A 22425-nucleotide genomic window follows, 5' to 3' on the forward strand; every position below is an offset into this window, starting at 1 on the left:
ACTCAATTTTGTAACTCAAAATTTGGTACTCGGAAAATGCAGAAATGTTTCAGATGAACTATTTTCTTTCAACATCTCATTTTGAGTATTTATGCTCAATCCTGGTTGAGAGGAAGTCGCGTAATTGTATTTTAGTGCAATAAAAACTTTATTGTTACAGTCTAAAAAAGAACATTACATTATATACATAGGTAACAAAAATAAAAGCATGGGCTTTCTTCTGGTGTGTTCTATATACATGTGATCAAGTGTAGCTTAGTTCAGACTGCCAGGAAGCACGAGGAAGACGGAGAGAGTTTCATTAGGCACTTGCAGCGAAAACATACAGCACTGATATCAGGAGTGGACCGAATAATTGGTAAGTCATCATTCTTACATTTATAGAAGCTTTAAATGCAAGTGACAGAGCAGTATGAAAAGTAGAACGTTATTGTTTCTCGCTTTTCTTTGGAATTTTAACAACAAGTTCCATTGGCTCCTTCTGTTTGTTGCTGTAGGACTGCCGAATGACGTCCACTGCCCGCTGGTGTGTTACGTTCTGCACGGTTTCCCCGTCCACAGAGACCAGCTCATAGCCTGCCTATATTAAAAAAAAAAAAAATGGTGTTAGTACTTTTTTTAAAGGGTAAAGTTTATTGAATTTTGAATACAAAAGGTAGGTTTAGCACTTACACTATACAGGTAAGTGTACACTATGTCCATGTTTGCAGTGCATACACAATTCCGGGGAAAAAGAAGAGTGGAGTGACAATGAATCTATTTAGATAACTACATATAAGTGCAAGAGCATACCGTTCAGCTATACATTCTATTTGACTATATACAGTATATAGACATATGGCATACATGCTTTGTAAGTACAGCATGTCTACAGTTTTTAAGCAATACAGGCATACCCCACTTTTAAGTACACAATGGGGTTTATTTACTAAAGCTGGAAAGTGCAAAATCAGGCTCACTTCTGCATAGAAACCAATGAGCTTCTAACCCCAGCTTGTTCAATTAAGCTTTGCTAATAAAACCTGGAAGCTCATTGGTTTCTATGCAGAGGGAAGCCTAATTTTTCACTTTCCAGCTTTAGTAAATAAACCCCATTGTGTACTTAAAAGCGGGGTATGCCTGTACCTAAAAAGGGATACGAGATAAAGGAACAGCAGAGAGGAGGAGGAGTAGAGGTGGGTAATGGAGGGAGCAAGGGGGTAAGAATAGAGAGACTTGGACCATTCAGAGATGCCTTTGTCGACGGGGACACAGCTATAGCATTAAAGGTGGGATGTAATTTGATCACAACTGTTATTTTATATATATAGTTTAAAGTAACCCTCTAAATTGGTGGTAAGTGGTAAAATGCCCTGCTATGTTTAATATAATTTTCCTGCTACCTATTACAGTGTCAATTGTTACTCAACTATTGGTTGCTGTGCTGCTCATTTTGACAGTAACGTCTATGGTGTACCTATACAGTCACTGTTTGTTGACTGTTGGTTCAATCTGCCCAGTCTGCTGATTATTATGCCAACCGTTACTGTATAATTCCAAGGCAGACATGCACACTTAAAAGCACCTTCTACTTCCATGTTATTAAGAATACAACATAATACAGTATACCATATATTTTGTGCTCAGCATCATAGCAGCAGATTATGACTTTATTTTTAATTACTTTTCAAACAATTTTTACATGCATTCAATGCAAATGAATGCTTGTGAACACTGGTGGCTCTTGCAAGCAGGACCCTCCTAACCATCTTGTATTGAACTGTACTGTCCTGTTTTATTTTGCAAAGAGCTGTACAAACTATTGGCCCTTTATTAATCCTGATAATACTGAACATAGACACAGTATCTGACAAACATGAGTACACCCTTCACATTTTTGTAAATATTTTATTATATCATTTCATGTGACAACACTGAAGAAATTACACTTTGCTACAATGTAAAGTAGTGACTGTACAGCTTGTATAACAGTGTAAATTTGCTGTCCCCTCAAAATAACTCAACACACAGCCATTAATGTCTAAACCGCTGGCAACAAAAGTGAGTACCCCCCTAAGTGAAAATGTCCAAATTAGTCATTTTCCGCCCCAATGTCATGCGACTCGTTATTGTTACAAGGTCTTAGGTATGAATGGGTAGCAGATGTGTTAAATTTGGTGTTATAGCTCTCATTCGCTCATACTGGTCTCTGGAAGTTCAACATGGCACCTCATGGAAAAGAACTCTGAGGATCTGCAAAAAAGAATTGTTGCTATACATAAAGATGGCCTAGGCTATAAGAAAATTGTAAAGACCCGGAAACTGAGCTGCAGCAGGGTGGCCAAGACCATAAAGTAGTTTAACAGGACAGGTTCCACTCAGAACAGGCCTCGCCATGGTTGACCAAAGAAGTTGAGTGCACGTGCTCAGCATGATATCCAGATGTTGTCATTGGGAAATAGACGTATGAGTGCTGCCAGCATTGCTGCAGAGGTTGAAGGAGTGGGCGGGTCAGCCTGTCAGTGCTCAGACCATACGCCGCCAACTGCATCAAATTAGTCTACATGGCTGTTGTACCAGAAGGAAGTTTCTTCTAAAGATGATGCAAAAGAAAGACCGCAAACAGTTTGCTGTAGACAAGCAGACTAAGGACATGGATTACTGGAACTATGTCCTGTGGTCTGATGAGACCAAGATAAACTTTATTTGGTTCAGATGGTGTCAAGCATGTGTGGCGGCAACCAGGTAAGGAGTACAAAGACAAGTGTGTCTTGCCTACAGTCAAGCATGGTGGTTGGAGTGTCATGGTCTGGGGCTGTATGAGTGCTGCCCGCACTGGGGAGCTACAGTTCATTGAGGGAACTATGAATGCCAGAATGTACTGTGACATACTGAATCAGAGCATGATCCCCTCCCTTCAGAGACTGGGCCGCAGCAGTATATAAACATGATAATGACTCCAAACACACCTCAAAGACGACCACTGCCTTGCTATAGGAGCTGAGGGTAAAGGCGATGGACTGGCCAAGCATGTCTCCAGACCTAAACCTTATTGAGCATCTGTGGGGCATCCTCAAATGGAAGGTGGAGGAGCACAAGGTCTCTAACATCCACCAGCTCCATTATGTCATCATGGAGGACTGGAAGAGGACTCCAGTGGCAGCCTGTGAAGCTCTGGTGAACTCCATGCCCAAAAGGGTTAAAGCAGTGCTGGAAAATAATGATGGCCACACAAAATATTAACACTTTGATCCCAATTTGGACATTTTCACTTTGGGGTGTACTCACTTTTGTTGCCAGCTGTTTATACATTAATGGCTGTGTGTTGAGTTATTTTGAGGGGACAGCAAATTTCAATTATACAAGCTGTACACTCACTACTTTACATTGTAGCAAAGTGTCATTTCTTCAGTGGTCTCACAAGAAAAGATATAATAAAATATTTACATAAATGTGAGGGGTGCACTTACTTTTGTGAGATACTGTACATAAATGTCAAGTTACCATAACCGAAGCATTATATAATGATATAAAAAATGTCTTGCAACTTGGAAGACCAACTAGCCTCTTTGGTGGGTGTCTAGGAAGCCAGGAAAAAACATGGAACAAGAAACACGGATAGCATTTTTTTTTTTTTTTTTACAGTTTTTACTGTTAACTGCAAATGTCTGTGCTGGCACCATACAGTCACCATTGGCTCGTGAACTGATGTGCAGACAGGGGGTGACAGCATAGTGTCCTACAACCAACCACCAATATAAGGGGGCACTAAAACTGAACCAATGTCAATAGTTACTTAGATCAGAGTTTCTCAACTCCAGTCCTCAAGGCGCTCCGACAGGTCGTGTTTTCAGGCTTTCCATTATTTTGCACAGGTGATTTGATCAGTTTTACTGCCTTAGTAATTACCACAGCCGTTTCATCTGAGTGAAATCCTGAAAACATGACCCGTTGGGATGCCTTGAGGACTGCAGTTGAGAAACACTGACTTAGATGACCACTGGACCCATGGCACTGGCAGTGATGTCCATGCTAGAACTAAGCACTTACTTCCATGTACCTGCAGAACTATATATTCACCACTGGCCGGCCAATGACGAGTGCTTGGTTCTAGCGTACAGATCACTGTCAGAGCTTTGGGTGTGGGACAAGCTGTACTTAATGGGAAATTAACATTGCTGTAGTCAATTGTTATTCAATAAAAAGGGATTTCTGTTTGGGTGCAATGTTGTTCACTTTTTTTTAAGGGTCAAGACAGAAATAATACCTGGAGTTCTCCGCTAAGAAAGGCTGCTCCTCCAGGAAAGATCTTTTCAATTTTCACCATTGGTTGTATTTTGGATTCAATTCCTCCGGATATGCTGATTCCTGAAATAAATCGGAGCACGTGGAAAATAACTTTATAGGTGGATGAATGCTTTATCGCTGACTTGCCAGATGAGTAAATAATTGCTGCCTTTGTGTTAGTTGATGACATGTACTAACACCCTATTCCTGACCAGCTGCTATGAGTTCCGTTGCACCACTGACTACTGGGGCTCATGCACACTGCTGATCAAAAAAAAAAAAACTGCTTTTGATCTTTTCTTTCTGCCCATAATGCCCCGTACACACTATCAGTTTTTCTGCTGAGTTTTTCCTTCAGATTTACCAAAACCATATAATATGAGGTCAAACCTTAGGAGTTTCAATTTGTATGCAATCAGGCAGGTCCTTCTACTACATGGTTTTGGTAACTCTGAAGGAAAAACTCAGCAGAAAAACTGATAGTGGGTATTAGGGCTGAAACAACTAATCGATTATGAAATTAATCGATTACTATTTTCATAATCGATTAATCGGCCAGTAACATAATGGGGTTAAAAAAACTAAAATGAGCCCTTTATAGTACAAAAAGAGCAAATAATCCCTACTGTAAATATTACTTTCACAGTTCTTCAGTAAAAAAAATACCCCTTTACAGTACTGATTATCTGCTTTTTTTTTTGTACTATAAAGGGTTAATTTTAGTTCTTTAACCGGTTCCCGACCAGCGCACGACGATGTACGTCGACAGAATGGCACGGGCAGGCATATTGGCGTACAGGTACGTCCAATATTCAATGCTGCCCTGCCATCGGGAGCGCGCCGCCGGTGGCGCGCTCCCGCGCTGGTCGGGACCCCCGTGAGTCCGGTCGCGGGACCCGCGGACTCGATCGCCGCGGGCATCCCCGCGATCGTCTCACGGGACGGCTGAATGGAGGAAATGCCGTGTAAACAGCATTTCTCTATTCTGCCTAGCAACTACTGACGCTGATCTCTGCTCCATGTGATTGGAGCAGAGATCAGTGTTCACTAAATGAAAGCCCAACCCCCCCACAGTTAGTAACACGCCCCTAGGAACACTTAACCCCTACACTGCCACCCACTGGTTAACCCCTTCACTGCCAGTGTCATTTACACAGGAATCACTGCATTTATATAGCAGTGATTACTGTATAAATGACAATGGTCCCAAAAATGTGTCAAAAATGTCCGATGGGTCCCCCACAATGTCGCAGTCACAATAAAAATCGCTGATCGCCGCCATTACTAGTAAAAAAAAAATAATAAAAAATTATTAATACAAATGCTATAAAACTATCCCTATTTTGTAAACGCTATAACTTTTGCGCAAACCAATCAATAATCGCTTATTGCGATTTTTTTACCAAAAATATGTAAAAGAATACGTATCGGCCTAAACTGAGGGAAAAAAATGTTTTTTGATATGTTTTTGGGGGATATTTATTATAACAAAAAGTAAAAAATAATGCGTTTTTTTCAAAATTCTCGCTCTATTTTTGTTTATAGCGCAAAAAATAAAAACCGCAGGGGTGATCAAATACCACCAAATGAAAGCTCTATTTGTGGGAAAAAAGGACGTCAATTTTGTTTGGGAGCCATGTTGCACGACCGCGCAATTGTCAGTTAAAACGACGCAGTGCCGATTTGCAAAAAGTGGTCTGGTCTTTGACCAGCAAAATGGTCCGGTCTGTAAGTGGTTAACCCCATTATGTTACTAAACGTCTTAGGCCTGGTTCATATCTATGTGTTTTTTGGTGCTTTTTACAGAAACGCACTACAGTTCATTTACATGGTTTCCTATGGGACACGTTCACATCTGTACTTTTTTCAGCCGCTGGGTATTTAGAAAACATTTGATCTCTGAGTCTGATATTTACCAGATTCACACTTTAATAGTATATACAGTATATATCCTCTAATAGTATATACAGTATATCTCCTCTAATAGTGGTATATACAGTACATATCCGCTAATAGTATATACAGTATATCTCCTCTAATGGTTGTATATACAGTATATCTCCGCTAATAGTATATACAGTATATCTCCTCTAATAGTATATACAGTATATCTCCTCTAATAGTGGTATATACAGTACATATCCGCTAATAGTATATACAGTATATCTCCTCTAATGGTTGTATATACAGTATATCTCCGCTAATAGTATATACAGTATATCTCCTCTAATAGTATATACAGTATATCTCCTCTAATGGTTGTATATACAGTATATCTCCGCTAATAGTATATACAGTATATCTCCTCTAATTGTATGCAGTGGTAAAAAAAAATAACCAACTATATGGTAAGTATACTGTATATACTGAGATATTTAAGAATAAATTGCCTTTTTTTTAAACTTTACATATTAGCTAAATTATACCACACTTTTTCTTAAGACTATGAACCGATTAATCGAAACAATAATCGGTCAACTATCATCAATAGGGATGAGCTTCGAGTTCGAGTCGAACTCATGTTCGACTCGAACATTGCCTGTTCGCCTGTTCAGCGAACAGTGAACAATTTGGGCTGTTCGCAGCAAATTCGAAAAGCCGGAACACCCTATACAAGTCTATGGGAGAAATCTAAAGTGCTCATTTTAAAGGGTAATATGCAGGTTACTGTCCTAAAAAGTGTTTGGGGACCCGGGTCCTGCCCCAGGGGACATGGATCAATGCAAAAAAAAGTTTTAAAAATGGCCGTTTTTTCAGGAGCAGTGATTTTAATAATGATTAAAGTGAAACAATAAAAGTGTAATATTCCTTTAAATTTCGTAGCTGGGGGGTATCTATAGTATGCCTGTGAAGGGGCGCATGTTTCTGGTGCTTAGAACTGTCCCTGCACAAAGTGTCATTTGTGCAGGAAAAAAAGTCTTTTAAAATCACTTGCGGCTAAATTGTCGGGTCTCCGTAATACAGAGAACACTCAATGAGTGTTCTCTGTATTAGCCGACAATTCATTCATTCATTGATTAAAAAAAAAAAGCGTGGGGGTTCCCCTAAATTCAATTACCAGGCCCTTCAGGTCTGACATGGATATTAAGGGGAACCCCGTGTCAAATTTTAAAAAAAATTGACGTGGGGGTCCCCCCAAATATCCATACCAGACCCTTCAGGTCTGATATGGATATTAAGGGGAACCCCGCATCAAATTTTAAAAAAAATTTATGTGGGGGTCCCCCTAAAAATCCATATCAGACCCTTTATCCGAGCACGCAACCTGGCAGGCTGCAGGAAAAGAGGGGGGGACGAGAGAGCGGCCCCCCCTCCCTCCTGAACCGTACCAGGCCACATACCCTCAACATTGGGAGGATGCTTTGGGGGTCTGTGACCCCTCAAAGCACCTTGTCCCCATGTTGATAAGGACAAGGGCCTCATCCTCACAACCCTGGCCGTTGGTTGTGAGGGTCTGCGGGCGGGGGGCTTATCAGAATCTGGAAGCCCCCTTTAACAAGGGGACCCCCAGATCCCGGCCCCCCCCTGTTTGAAATGGTAAGGGGGTACAAAAGTACCCCTACCATTTCACAAAGAAAGTGTCAAAATGGTTAAATAAGACAAACACACTTTTGAAAAATTCCTTTATTAAAAATGAAAAAAATAAAAAAAAGATTCCAGCGGTGCTAATCCACTCTTGCTATCCAGCGACGGATCTCCGGGGTCCAGCGATGGATGATCATATCCAGCGACGGGGGATCTCTCAGTCCAGCGCTGTCCATACATCCTTCTTCTGTCTCCACTCCGGAGACACTGCAGAGAGCCCAGCGCTGACGTTTCTTATATTAGGAGGGCGGGGCCACCCGTCACCTGACCCCGCCCCCTCTGACGCTGGTGAAGGAAGCCAGGGGTTCCCCAGTGACGTGTGGGTGACCCCGCCCCCTCTGATGTAATGGAAACCTGCGTTACATCAGAGGGGGCGGGGTCACCCACACGTCACTGGGGAACCCATGGCTTCCCTCTCCAGCGTCAGAGGGGCGGGGTCAGGTGACGGGTGGCCCCGCCCTCCTAATATAAGAAACGTCAGCGCTGGGCTCTCTGCAGTGTCTCCGGAGTGGAGACAGAAGAAGGATGTATGGACAGCGCTAGACTGAGAGATCCCCCGTCGCTGGATATGATCATCCATCGCTGGACCCCGGAGATCCGTCGCTGGATAGCAAGAGTGGATTAGCACCGCTGGAATCTTTTTTTTATTTTTTTCATTTTTAATAAAGGAATTTTTCAAAAGTGTGTTGGTCTTATTTAACCATTTTGACACTTTCTTTGTGAAATGGTAGGGGTACTTTTGTACCCCCTTACCATTTCAAACAGGGGGGGGGCCGAGATCTGGGGGTCCCCTTGTTAAAGGGGGCTTCCAGATTCTGATAAGCCCCCTGCCCGCAGACCCTCACAACCAACGGCCAGGGTTGTGAGGATGAGGCCCTTGTCCTTATCAACATGGGGACAAGGTGCTTTGAGGGGTCACAGACCCCCAAAGCATCCTCCCAATGTTGAGGGTATGTGGCCGGGTACGGTTCAGGAGGGAGGGGGGGCCGCTCTCTCGTCCCCCCCTCTTTTTCTGCGGCCTGCCAGGTTGCGTGCTCGGATAAAGGGTCTGATATGGATTTTTAGGGGGACCCCCACGTCAATTTTTTTTAAAATTTGATGCGGGGTTCCCCTTAATATCCATATCAGACCTGAAGGGCCTGGTAATTGAATTTAGGGGAACCCCCACGCTTTTTTTTTTTTTTAATCAATGAATGAATGAATTGTCGGCTAATACAGAGAACACTCATTGAGTGTTCTCTGTATTACGGAGACCCGACAATTTAGCCGCAAGTGATTTTAAAAGACTTTTTTTCCTGCACAAATGACACTTTGTGCAGGGACAGTTCTAAGCACCAGAAACATGCGCCCCTTCACAGGCATACTATAGATACCAAAGAAGAGAGTATACACCAACAATATTGCGCAAAAGAAAATGAAAAAATAACAAGAAGTGTGTATGGTTAGCAGCCAGCACGCTAAAACTAGGGATTTTTTAGCTGAGAAATCGGTGAAAAATGTAGTGCAAGCGCTCAACCTGTATACACTTCTTATAGTGCTACAAAGTGATATAAATTCAAATGTATATATAAAATAACCCAAAAAGCAAAAGTGAATGCAATATTATACAGGTACAAAATATAAACATATATATAGTGACTTATATGTGTGTATATATGACAAAAAATGGTGATTAATAGGATATTATATCCCAAAAAAGAAAGAAAACAGTGACTGTGAATATCTGTAAACACTAATCACAGTGATGAAGTCTATAAATAGATATATAGTCCAAAGCAATCGTGCAAAGTGCCAATATCAGCCAGGGTTCTGTAATGTTGTGACCGAAGAGAACAATATTTCACCATGTGACGATCCCACCACCGTATAGAGTGCAGGCTTACCGGATCTATATGACCCTAGCAGACATACGCCTTAAGGGTCAATCACAGCTTGCGATCCCAAAAAATGGTCTCAAGAATTGGATGTATCAGTCATATCATATACGATCCCACCAGATCCCAGCAGGTGGCTAGATGTGGTCAATATTCCTCATGTGCATGTACAAATCCAACAACGACTCATAGGTAGGCATAAAGGATGAGAAGACGGAGCCAACATAGCATAATAACGTTTTTTAAAAAACTTTAATAAAAATTTTTTTTACTAAAACTCACATTTCAGGAAGAACAATCAAGCGTGTCAGAGAGATGAAAATGGCAGTAGCGGAGTCCTCCCGATGCGTTTCGACCCACCGGTCATCATCTGGGGTGGCCCACCCCAGATGATGACCGGTGGGTCGAAACGCGTCGGGAGGACTCCGCTACTGCCATTTTCATCTCACTTTTTAAAAAACGTTATTATGCTATGTTGGCTCCGTCTTCTCATCCTTTATGCCTACCTATGAGTCGTTGTTGGATTTGTACATGCACATGAGGAATATTGACCACATCTAGCCACCTGCTGGGATCTGGTGGGATCGTATATGATATGACTGATACATCCAATTCTTGAGACCTTTTTTTGGGATCGCAAGCTGTGATTGACCCTTAAGGCGTATGTCTGCTAGGGTCATATAGATCCGGTAAGCCTGCACTCTATACGGTGGTGGGATCGTCACATGGTGAAATATTGTTCTCTTCGGTCACAACATTACAGAACCCTGGCTGATATTGGCACTTTGCATGATTGCTTTGGACTATATATCTATTTATAGACTTCATCACTGTGATTAGTGTTTACAGATATTCACAGTCACTGTTTTCTTTCTTTTTTGGGATATAATATCCTATTAATCACCATTTTTTGTCATATATACACACATATAAGTCACTATATATATGTTTATATTTTGTACCTGTATAATATTGCATTCACTTTTGCTTTTTGGGTTATTTTATATATACATTTGAATTTATATCACTTTGTAGCACTATAAGAAGTGTATACAGGTTGAGCGCTTGCACTACATTTTTCACCATACTATAGATACCCCCCAGCTACGAAATTTAAAGGAATATTACACTTTTATTGTTTCACTTTAATCATTATTAAAATCACTGCTCCTGAAAAAACGGCCGTTTTTAAAACTTTTTTTGCATTGATCCATGTCCCCTGGGGCAGGACCCAGGTCCCCAAACACTTTTTAGGACAGTAACCTGCATATTACCCTTTAAAATGAGCACTTTAGATTGTGAACGTTCGAGTCCCATAGACTTTAACCACTTGACCACTGGGCACTTAAACACCCTTAATAACCAGACCAATTTTCAGCTTTCAGTGCTCTCACAATTTGAATGACAATTACTCGGTCATGCAACACTGTACCCATCTGAAATTTTCGTCCTTTTTTTCCCACAAATAGAGCTTTCTTTTGGTGGTATTTGATCACCTCTGCGTTTTTTATTTTTTGTGCTATTAATGAAAAAATACCGAAAATTTTGTAAAAAAAAGCATTTTTCTTTATTTCTATTAAAATTTTTTGCAAATAAGTAATTTTTCTTCATAAATTTGGCCAAAAATGTATACTGCTAAATGTCTTTAGTAAAAATAACCCAAATTAGTGGATATTATTTATTCTGCGTGAAAGTTATAGGGTCTACAAGCTATGGTGCCAATCACTGAAAATGTATCAATTTGATCACAGCTGATGTACTGACAGTCTATCTCATTTCTGGAGACCCTAACAAGCCAGTAATGTACAAAAACCCCCCAAATGACCCCTTTTTGGAAAGTAGACATTCCAAGGTATTTAGTACGTGGCACGGTTAGTTTTTTGAAGTTGTAATTTTTTCCCACAATTCTTTGCAAAATAAAGATTTTTTTTATTTTAATTTTTTTTCACACCAAATTGTCATTTTACCAGGCTATTTCTCTCACACGGCATATACATTCCACAAATGAAACCCCAAAATACATTCTGCTGCTCCTCCTGAGTACGGTGATACCACATGTGTTAGACTTTTACACAGCCTGGCCACATACACAAGTCCAACATTGAAGTAGCAACTTCAGGCGTTCTAGGAGCATAAATTACACATCTAATACCTCAACCACCTATTACACTTATGAAGGCCCTGGAGCACCAGGACAATAGAAACGCCCACAAAGTGACCCCATTTTGGAAAGCTAACACCCAGGTGGGCACTGATGGGCACAGGTGGGCACTGATGGACACAGGCGCCACTGATGGACACAGGCGGCACTGATGGACACAGGCGGCACTGATGGGGCACTGCAGTGGCACAGGTGGCACTGATGGGCGCAGGTGGCACTGATGGGCGCAGGTGGCACTGATGGGCACAGGTGGCACTGATGGGCACTATAGTGACTTTGGTGACACTGGTGTGGCTCTGGTGGCACTGATTAGCACACAGATGGCACTGGTGGGCACAGGCGGCACTGGTGGGCACAGGCGGCACTGGTGGGCACAGGCGGCACTGGTGGGCACAGACGGCACTGATGTGGCACTGCAGTGGCGCAGATGAGCACTGATGGGCACAGATGGCACTGATGGGCACAGGTGGCACTGATGGGCACAGGTGGCACTGATGGGCACAGGTGGCACTGATGGGCACAGGTGGCACTGGTGTGGCACTGGTGTGGCACTGGTATGGCACTGGTATGCACTGTAGTGGCACTGGTATGCACTGGTATGCACTGGGGTGGCACTGGGGTGGCTCTGCTGGCACAGAGGTGGCACAGAGGTGGCACAGAGGTGGCACAGAGGTGGCAAAGGTGGCACAGGTCGCACAGGTGGCACAGATGTGGCACAGGTGATAGATGGCACTGGTCTGTCACTGGTCTGGCACTGTTCTGGCACTGTTCTGGCACTATTTGGGCACTGCTGGGCACTGCTGGGCACTCACGGTTATCTTTTATTTTCACTGGGATGTTCTCCTCTCCTCTCACGCTGCATCGGTGTGAGGAGAGGAGACTGATGACCTTAGCTTGACCCGGCAAGCCGAATTGTTTACATTTGTGATCGCTCCGTCATTGGACGGAGCGATCACGTGGTAAAGGACCGCTGCCATTGGTCCTTTACCGCGATCCGTGTTGCGCCGGGTCCCGTGAACTCGGCGAGCACGGATGTTCCGGCGTGCGCGCCCCAGGGGGGCGCGCACGAACGATTCTCCGGGAGGCCGTTAATTAACGGCCTCTTAGAGATAGCAAACCGACCTATAGCCGTTAATCGGCTATAGGCCGGTTATTAAGTGGTTAATAGGGTTCTAAAGTTCACACGAAGTTTAGGTCTGTTCGCAGGTTCTGGTGCGAACCGAACAGGGGGGTGTTCGGCTCATCCCTAATCATCAATTATGAAAATAATCGTTAGTTGCAGCCCTAGTGTGTATGGGGCTTGAAAGCTTGAAAAAGGCTTGTTCTTTTTTGCACTCTTTCTCGTGTTTTTGTTGAGCTCTTTCAAGCTTTTTTGAGCTTAAGCGTTATTTTTTTTTTTTTTTTCACAAACCCTCCTAGATAGTATTTTTTTAACCTCTGATTTTGCAAGTTTCGTAAGTTTTTGAGCTTTCCGGGACACTAGCTCCTCTCAAAAATCTGAGTTTGGTGCTTTTTTTTTTTCCTGCCTGTAGGAATATATGCCTGAAAAATCCCTAGTGTGCATGGGTGGACACATAGGGGGTTATTTACGAAACGCAAATCTACTGCACTTCCAAGTGCACTTTCAGTGCAAAGTGAGTGTAAATCTGAGGGGAAGCTCTGAAATGAGTGGAAGCTCTGCTGATTTTATCATCCAATCATGTGCAAGCTAAAATGCTGTTTATTTTCCTTGCATGTCCCGCTCAGATCTATAGTGATTTCACTTCCAAGTGCACTTGTAGTGCAAAGTGGATTTGCCTTTCGTAAATAACCCCCATTGGCTACCACTGGAGGGGAGTATCTAGGCAGAAAAAAACAAGAGCTCAAAAGTCTGTAGGAGCCGCTTCTTTAAACTTCTTTGAGCTGCAGTGTGCATGAGCCCTTGTGCTGTTGCTTAATAACAGTAAATGTTTAACATGATCGAAATACTGATGGTTACAGTTTGTTTTGATTTTGGTTACTGTCACTTCTGCTGAACAGCTTGCACTGCATGGACAGTGCATGTAGACACAAAAAATTAAAATGTGAAAAAAAAAAAAAAATTAGGCAGTAGTGATGGACGAACTTCCGACGGGACGTTTCACGAAAGCGAAATGCGAACGGACCCAAACGTTCGCGAAACCGAACGTTCGCCGCGGGCCCCATTGACTTCAATGGGAGGCGAACTTTGCAAACCTTCATGTCGAATTTGCGGCCACGTGGTAATTATTAGGGGGTAAAACGTAGTCCCACCATCTGGACAATGACATAATACATGTATGAGGTGAATTTGGGATCGATAACTACAAGCATTTTTATTTTATTTGGGAAATTGTTCTAACAATTCAGGACTATGGAGCTAATGAAGGCAATGGAGGAGAGGGAAGGTCAGGGACCAGGGTAGGCAAAGAAGAGGGTGCAGGAGATGATCACCAGCAGCGTGACATACCGGAATGACACATGCACCGTGATAGAGGCATCTGACAGCAGCACCGTAATACAGAGCACTGACAGCAGCACCGTGACATACAGCGCTGACAGCAGCACCGTGACATACAGCGCTGACAGCAGCACCGTGACATACAGCGCTGACAGCAGCACCGTGACATACAGCGCTGACAGCAGCACCGTGACATACAGCGCTGACAGCAGCACCGTGACATACAGCACTGACAGCAGCACCGTAAGCAGCCCCAGGAGGAAGTCAGCACAGCACAGGGATGGTGTGATCCCCTCATAATAAGAACCCCCAGGAGGAAGTCAGCACAGCACAGGGATAGTGTGATCCCTTCATAATAAGAACCCCCAGGAGGAAGTCAGCACAGCACAGGGATATCATAAGCAGCCCCAGTAGAAATATGACACCGCTCAACCTCTTCAAAGAGGAGGGTAGGGGCATATAGTACGGTGTGCTTTTTTGGGTCAAGGAAGTGAGCAGACTGTACGTCAGTCCCTATACCGCTGAAGGACTGCTGCAGTATAGGGCAGCGGTCAGCAGTGGTGCACGTCAACCCTATCTATTGTGGACCGATAGCGGTCCTTACAGAACAGCAGACTGTACCGCACTCAAGCCTATGTACCGTAGCACCCTATACCAAGTTACCAGTCCTTATAAGAACTTTTGTGGAACAAGTGAGTTGTGAATGTTTAGCAGACTGCAGCAGAAGGGCAGCAGTCAAGTATAATATCCTTTCTATATTTGGAAGAAAGAATATTATACATGTACAAGCCTATTACTGTACCACTGATACCAGTCCTGAAAAGAACCTTTGTGGAACTAATAATAACAGCAAGTCTTTAAAATTACCCTCACTGCCTGACAACACTGCTTCCTTCCTGTCCCTATACAAATTGGCAAAAAAAGAGAACGATTAGTGGTTACTGGAACAGCTCTTTTGTGGACCTTGATAGTAACAGCTAATGATGATGATGATGATGATGATGATGAAAGACTAATCTGGCTGTCCCTGTAGCATACACCGTCCTTTCCCTTTCTCTAAACTAACAAAAGACACTCAGGCTGCTGCAAGAATCAGCAGCACAGCAAACCTATCAACACCTAACACCTATACCAGTCCTGAAAAGAACTTTTGTGTACCAAATAGCTAGTGGTTTATCTCTCCCTACTCCACACAGGAACCTGTCCCTATCGTAACAGAAGAAAGAATGTAAAATGGCCACCGGATCGGGTGTATTTATAGGTTAGGGGGAATGTCCAAGTGTCCATGTGCTGTCATGTCTCAATTGGCTGTCCTGTATCACATGATAAACGTGTCACCAAAGGTTAAAGTTCTTGTATACATTAAACACGTAAGTCCGCCGCGGCGAACGACGGAAAAAGGCGTTCGAACGTGCGGACCGCGAATGTCGGAAATTCGCCGCGAAACGACCGCCGGGCGAAACGTTCGTCCATCACTATTAGGCAGCACTCAACTTCAAATCTTTTATTTTGGATACCATAAAAAAGGGTTAGAACGCCTTTCCGTGATCTCTGTGTACTCAAAAGCAAATTCCTCTTTCTGTCAATCACCTGGACATCTCCCTCAAGGAGACACAGATAACAATACGATCCTGACAGAGAATCTTCACCTTTCTCACCCTACTAGTAAATGTGTTTTATTGTTGCCCATGTCTTCTCTCGCCTTCTACAGAATCCCTTTAACCACTTGCTGCCCGCCATATAGCAGAATGACAGCGGCAAAGTGGTTTCAATATCCTGACTAGACGTCATATGACATGATCAGGATATTAAGCCGCGGCGCGCATCACGGCGATCATTGTTGCGGTGTGTCAGTCTGACACACCGCAACTACGATCTCGGTAAAGAGTCTCTGACGGAGACTCTTTACCACGTGATCAGCCGTGTCAAATCACGGCTGATCACAGTGTAAATAGGAAGAGCCGGTGATCAGCTTTTCCTCACTTGTGTCTGTCAGACGCGAGTAGAGGAGAGCCGATCGATTATCAGCGCAGCCCACACTGGACCACCAGGGACGCCACCAGACCACCAGGGAAGCCCAACACCAGGTATGCCACCCTAGACCACCAGGGATGCCAATCAGTGCCCACAATGGATGCCAATCAGTGCCCAAAATGCGCATCACTGATTGGCATGCATTATTGTTTGGCACTGGTTGGCATCCACCCGTACAATACTTTACACTACAATGCCACCTATCAGTGCCTATCCGTGCCGCCTATCAGTGCCCATCTATGCTCCTCTGTGCCGCCTATTCATACCCATCTGTGCCGCCTATCCATGCCCATCCGTGCCGCCTATCCATGCCCATCCGAGCCACCTATCAGTGCCTATTTGTGCCACCTATCAGTGCCTGTGTTGCATATCAGTGCCACCTATCCGTGCCACATATCAGTGCCACTTAGTTGGTGCCACATCATCGGTGCCCATCAGTGCCGCTTAAAACTAAAAAGTACATACTTTAAACACATACAGCAATCAGAACACAATATTGTTTACAATAGTTGTTCTTCAGCTCACCTAAAGACTGTTTAGTTTTTGAGATTGTCACAGTCACCAGCTCATACTCCTCCTCTTTGTCCTCTCTAAAGCCATTCTGTGAAACCTGCTCCGGTTCTAGGAGATTGCTTTTTGATCGTATAGGCCTTAGCTTGATGTCAATGTTGGATGGATTCAGAGAGACCCCTCCGAAGATCTGAGACAAGATTGGCCTGGATTTCTTAGCCTTGCTTATGACTGAATACGCCTCGTCCTTTTTTTCTTTCGATTTACTGCGAGTAGTTCTAGGCACTCGAGAATCCTCACTTTTAACATTTTGGTCCTTTTTACTTCTTGTGGGCAAAGATTTGTTGTCACTGGTTCCCAATGTGGAGCCATCATTGAGCATGGAGGACCTCTTTATGGGTTCAGTAAGGAGCCAGTTTGGCCGTGGTGGCCTGGAGGAAGACTTCTTCACAGTAGTATTTTGGGCATCAAAGGAATCGACTGGCACATCTTCAAGTAGGGTAAAGTTTTTAGGATATGTTCGTTTGACATCATTTGAATCTGAGACTTGTAGCCTCTCCATTTCTCCAGGAAGTGACTTGCTGTCGTTCACATCATCTACTGGTTTAAGTTGGAAAGTTCCTCTATGATCTAATTAAAAGAAGAAAAAAAAGAAAAATCTATAAACAGGCACTGTAAAGTCTCACTGTGCCCAGTAAGCTTGGGGGGGCAGGAAGAATTGGAAATCATGTGACCACTGTGATAAGCCATCACAGGTGGTCACATGATCAGGGCCCCACTGACTCCTGATCATTAGTATGGACTAGGGATGAGCTTCGTGTTCGAGTCGAATGTATGTTCGACTCGAACATTGGCTGTTCGGGCGTTCGGCGAAATCCGAACTCTTGGTCCGTTCGCGTCAAAATTCGTGTGGCGCGCGCGGACCACAATGCACTGCGGTGCCGCAGTGCATTGCTGGCTCGTGATTGGCTAAGCATGCACTGTGACCCCGCATGCTTGGCCAATAGCAGCGCCAGCAGCGAGGAGAGCCATGATTGGCCACAGGCATCCTGCCTGTGGCCAATCATAGCTCAGGCTATGTAGTGCACTCCCCACACTATATAAGGCCGCCTTTGAGGCGGCCTCGTGTAGTGTGTTGGCATCTGAAGCAGTGGGTGTTCTGTGTGCCTTCAACACAGTTACACACCAATCGTTTTTGGCTGATTTCCTATCTTGCTCTTGTGTAGTGGTTATTGTCTGTGCCCTGACCGCAGTATACACCACTATATTCACCTCACCTATATAGCTAGTGATCTAGCTTTAATAATAGAGCTTGCAGTCAGTAGTGTTAGGAGATAGTGCGTGCTGTCTGCGTGCTCTGTACCCAGTACATACCGCTATAATCCACCTACATAGCTGTTCTCTATTTGAGCCCAATTGCCATCTGCAGGAGTTATTGAAAGTTGTGTGTGCTTCCAGCACAGCACAGTATACATCTGTATATACCCCTTTAACTCTGCTGTTTTCTGGTTATTGTCTGCGTGCCCTGACCGCAGTATACACCGTGATATTCACCTCACCTATATAGCTAGTGGTCCATCTTTAATAATAGAGCTTGCAGTCAGTAGTGTCAGGAGATAGTGCGTGCTGTCTGCGTGCTCTGTACCCAGTAAATACCGCTATAATCCACCTACATAGCTGTTCTCTATTTGGGCCCAATTGCCATCTGCAGGAGTTATTGGAAGTTGTGTGTGCTTCCAGCACAGCACAGTATACATCTGTATATACCCCTTTATCTCTGCTGTTCTATAAAAAAGGCATCTGCAGGAGTTAGTGGGTGTTGTGTGCCTCCAGCACAATATAAACTACCCAACTACTGTTTTACCCAACTACCTTCAGGCCATTACCATGTCTGGAAGGCCAGCAAGGAGAGGCAGACAGGCGCGAGCCGATAAAAGAGGGCAAGCAGGCTCTGTGTCTAGAGACAACAGTGCTGGTCGTGGACGCGGTGCATTGTCATCAGCACGTGGCCATGGGACATGCTTGTCCTTCTTTTCTGCAGCTGGACATGTTGAACCGCAACATGCCAACGACTTGGTAGAGTGGATGACCAAGCCCTTTTCATCCTCCTCATCCTCTCTCACCCAGTCTCAGGGTAGTAGCAAAGCAGCTGCCAACACATCGTCTTCCCTCCTCTCAATGTCATCATCAGTGACTCCTTCCCTAGACCCACCACGTCCTCCTGAGGAGTCTCCTGAACTCTTTGAGCACAGTGTTGGGTACATGCTCCAGGAGGATGCCCAGTGTTTGGTGGGCTCTGATGATGACACTCAGCTAGAGGAAGGCAGTAGCGTGAGCGCAGAGAGAGGGGATGCTCAAGAAGGACAGCAATCTGGCAGTCATGTTCCACAAGCTGCAGCATACTGCCAGGTTTGCTACAGCGATGAAGAGGGAGGGGATGATGAGGGCACTGACTCCACGTGGGTGCCTGGAAGGAGGGAGGAGGAGGAGGAGGAGGCACATGTCCAACGAGGCAGGATGCCCTCCGGGGGCCAGCTTAGGGGCAGCACACCGACTGAATCACACCGCAGAGCTCCGCCTGCGCAGAGCGCTTCCTCTGCGCGTTATTCTAAAAGTTCTTTGGTGTGGGCCTTTTTTGAGACGAGTGCATCAGATCGCACCGCTGCTATTTGCAACATATGTCTCAAGCGTATCTCACGTGGCCAAAACATCAGCCGCTTGGGCACCACATGCTTGACCAGACATATGTTGACCTGCCATGCAGCTCGTTGGCAAGCGTACCTCAAAGACCCACACCAAAGAACAAAGCGGACCTCTCCTTGCTCCTCATCTGCTGGCATCTCCAACCCCACTAGACCTTCAGTCCTCTCTGAAACCTGCTCTGAGAGGAATGAAGGTGTAGAATTAGGTGTGTCACAGCCAAGTGCTTCCGGGAACTCTGCTAGTGGTACAGCCACATCCGATTATAGCAGGCAAATGTCCCTGCCCCAGCTGCTGGACCGGCGGAAGAAGTTTACTCCCAGCCATCCACATGCCCAGCGGTTGAATGCTAGCTTGGCTAAATTGCTAGCACTTCAACTGCTGCCTTTTCAGTTGGTAGACTCGGCCCCCTTCCGTGAGTTTGTACAATGTGCGGTTCCTCAGTGGCAGGTCCCCAAACGCCACTTTTTCTCACGGAAGGCGATTCCGGCTCTCTACCGGCATGTGGAAGGCAATGTCCTTGCCTCGCTGGACAGGGCGGTCAGTGGTAAGGTGCATATTACCGCTGACTCATGGTCCAGCAGGCATGGACAGGGACGTTACCTGTCTTTCACGGCCCATTGGGTCACTCTTCTGGCTGCTGGGAAGGATGCAGGACAAGGTGCAGTAGTGTTGGAGGTTGTTCCGCCACCACGCCTCCAAAATGCTACTATTGGTTGTGACACACCTCTCTCCTCCACCCCCTCCTCTTCTTCTTCCTCCATGGCCTCTTCCAGTGCTCTGTCCTCAGAACCAGCGGTGCTCCGTAGGCGTTCCAGGGGCTACGCAAGTACGCAGGCAAAACGATGCCATGCCGTGCTTGCGCTGGTTTGTTTGGGGGACAGGAGCCACACTGGGGCGGATGTTTTGTCAGCTCTGCAGGGGCAGGCCGAGAGGTGGTTGACGCCACGCCAGCTTAAGCCAGGAATGGTGGTTTGCGACAATGGCACCAACCTCCTCTCCGCCCTCCGACAGGGACAACTGACCCATGTGCCCGGTGGAGCTCACGTCCTTAACCTGGTGGTGCAGCGGTTCTTGGGCAGGTACCCCGGCTTACATGATGTCCTGAAGCAGGCCAGGAAAGTCTGTGTGCATTTCCGCCGATCATTTAATGCCTGTGCTCGGCTGGCTGAGCTCCAAAAGGAGTTGAACCTGCCCAAGAACCGCCTTATATGTGACATGCCCACCAGATGGAACTCAACATTGGCCATGCTGCAGCGGCTGCACACGCAGCAGAGGGCCATCAATGAGTACCTGTGCGACTACGGCACCAGGACAGGGTCAGGGGAGCTTGGTTTTTTCTCACCACGCCAGTGGGGCATGATCAGGGATGCATGCACTGTCCTGTCACCGTTTGAGGAGGCCACAAGGATGGTGAGCAGTGACAGTGCATGCATCAGTGACACTGTACCTCTTGTCCACCTCTTGGAGCATACGCTGCATGGAATAATGGACAGGGCACTTGAGGCAGAACAGAGGCAGGAAGAGGAGGACTTCCTTGCCTCTCAAGGCCCCCTTTATCCAGACAGTGTTCCTGCTGTGCCACCCATCACACAGGAAGAGGGTGAGGAGGAGGAAGAGGAGGAGGAGGATGATTGTGTCAGCATGGAGGTGGAGGCTGGCACTCAGCATCAGCATCAGCAGCAGCAGTCTTATAGGGATGATTTACAGTCCCAAGAAACACGTGGACTTGTACGTGGCTGGGAGGAGGTAGCTGCGGATCATGTTGTCCTTAGTGACCCAGAGGACTCCGGACCGAATGCCTCAGCTAACCTACGCTGCATGGCCTCCCTGATCCTGCAAAGCCTGCGGAAGGATCCTCGTATTCTTCGGATCAAGGAGAGGGACCATTACTGGCTGGCCACTCTCCTTGATCCACGGTACAAGGGTAAGGTTGCCGACCTTATCTTGCCATCGCAGAGGGAGCAGAGGATGAGACATCTCCGGGAGGCCTTGCAGAAAGCTCTGTGCAACACGTTCCCAGAGACTGGGAGGTCACAAACTCCTGGTCCTGGACAACGTGTTGCTGAGGCATCAGTCAGAAGGAGCGGTGGAGAAGGTGGCCGTCTGACTGATGCTTTCAGACAATTTTTTAGTCCGCAGCCCCAAGGTATGATTGGTTCCAGCACCCATCGCCAGCGTCTAATTTACATGGTGCAGGAATACCTAGGGGCAAGGTCAGACTTGGACACCTTTCCCACCGAAAATCCTCTGGCTTACTGGGTCTTGAGGATGGATCACTGGCCAGAGCTTGCACAGTATGCAATTGAGCTACTGGCCTGTCCTGCATCCAGCGTTCTTTCGGAACGCACCTTCAGTGCTGCTGGTGGCTTTGTTACCGATCACAGGGTGCGCCTGTCCACCGAATCAGTTGATCGACTGACCTTCATCAAGATGAATCAGTCTTGGATCACCCACAGCTACCAAGCACCTGAAGCTGATGTAACCGACTAATTTTTTTTGAAATATCACATCCCTTCAAGACTGCCTATGCTGATGCTGAGTGACTGTCCTGTTATGTTGATTGTCTATCCTCTTCCTCCTCCGCTGATATGTTGGAAGAACATTTCTGGTTCTGGTTGATGCCATCAGCCCAATTTTTCTGCCCCTGTTTAACAGGGGCGTTTAATTACAATTTTTGATGCAATGCTTTGCAGCAGGGCTAATTCCTGCAATAAAACTAGAGTATATGGCAGAGGTTGGAGTGTGGTGGCACCAGCACCAGTGCCTAAGGCCCAATTTTTCTGCCCCTGTTTAACAGGGGCGTTTAATTACAATTTTTGATGCAATGCTTTGCA

At 45.4% G+C, this 22425-nt stretch overlaps 1 protein-coding gene across 1 annotated transcript in view; it reads right to left on the reverse strand.

Moving 5' to 3' along the window:
* Positions 1-215: 215 nt before the first annotated feature.
* PDZD7 (PDZ domain containing 7) overlaps positions 216-22425 on the reverse strand; it is a 108890-nt gene continuing 86680 nt past the window's right edge. Inside the window, exons 13-15 of the mRNA XM_077455326.1 lie at positions 16904-17518; positions 4247-4347; positions 216-580 (exon numbers count right to left, since the gene is read on the reverse strand). Of these exons, the coding sequence (XP_077311452.1) occupies positions 428-580; positions 4247-4347; positions 16904-17518 (869 nt within the window). The 3' untranslated portion in view covers positions 216-427. The remainder of the gene's footprint in view (positions 581-4246; positions 4348-16903; positions 17519-22425) is intronic.

The sequence above is a fragment of the Lithobates pipiens genome, unplaced genomic scaffold (genome assembly GCF_037356315.1).
Source record: "Lithobates pipiens isolate NorthernLeopardFrog02 unplaced genomic scaffold, aLitPip1_a1.2 Scaffold_25, whole genome shotgun sequence".
Classification (NCBI taxonomy): Eukaryota; Metazoa; Chordata; class Amphibia; order Anura; family Ranidae; genus Lithobates; species Lithobates pipiens.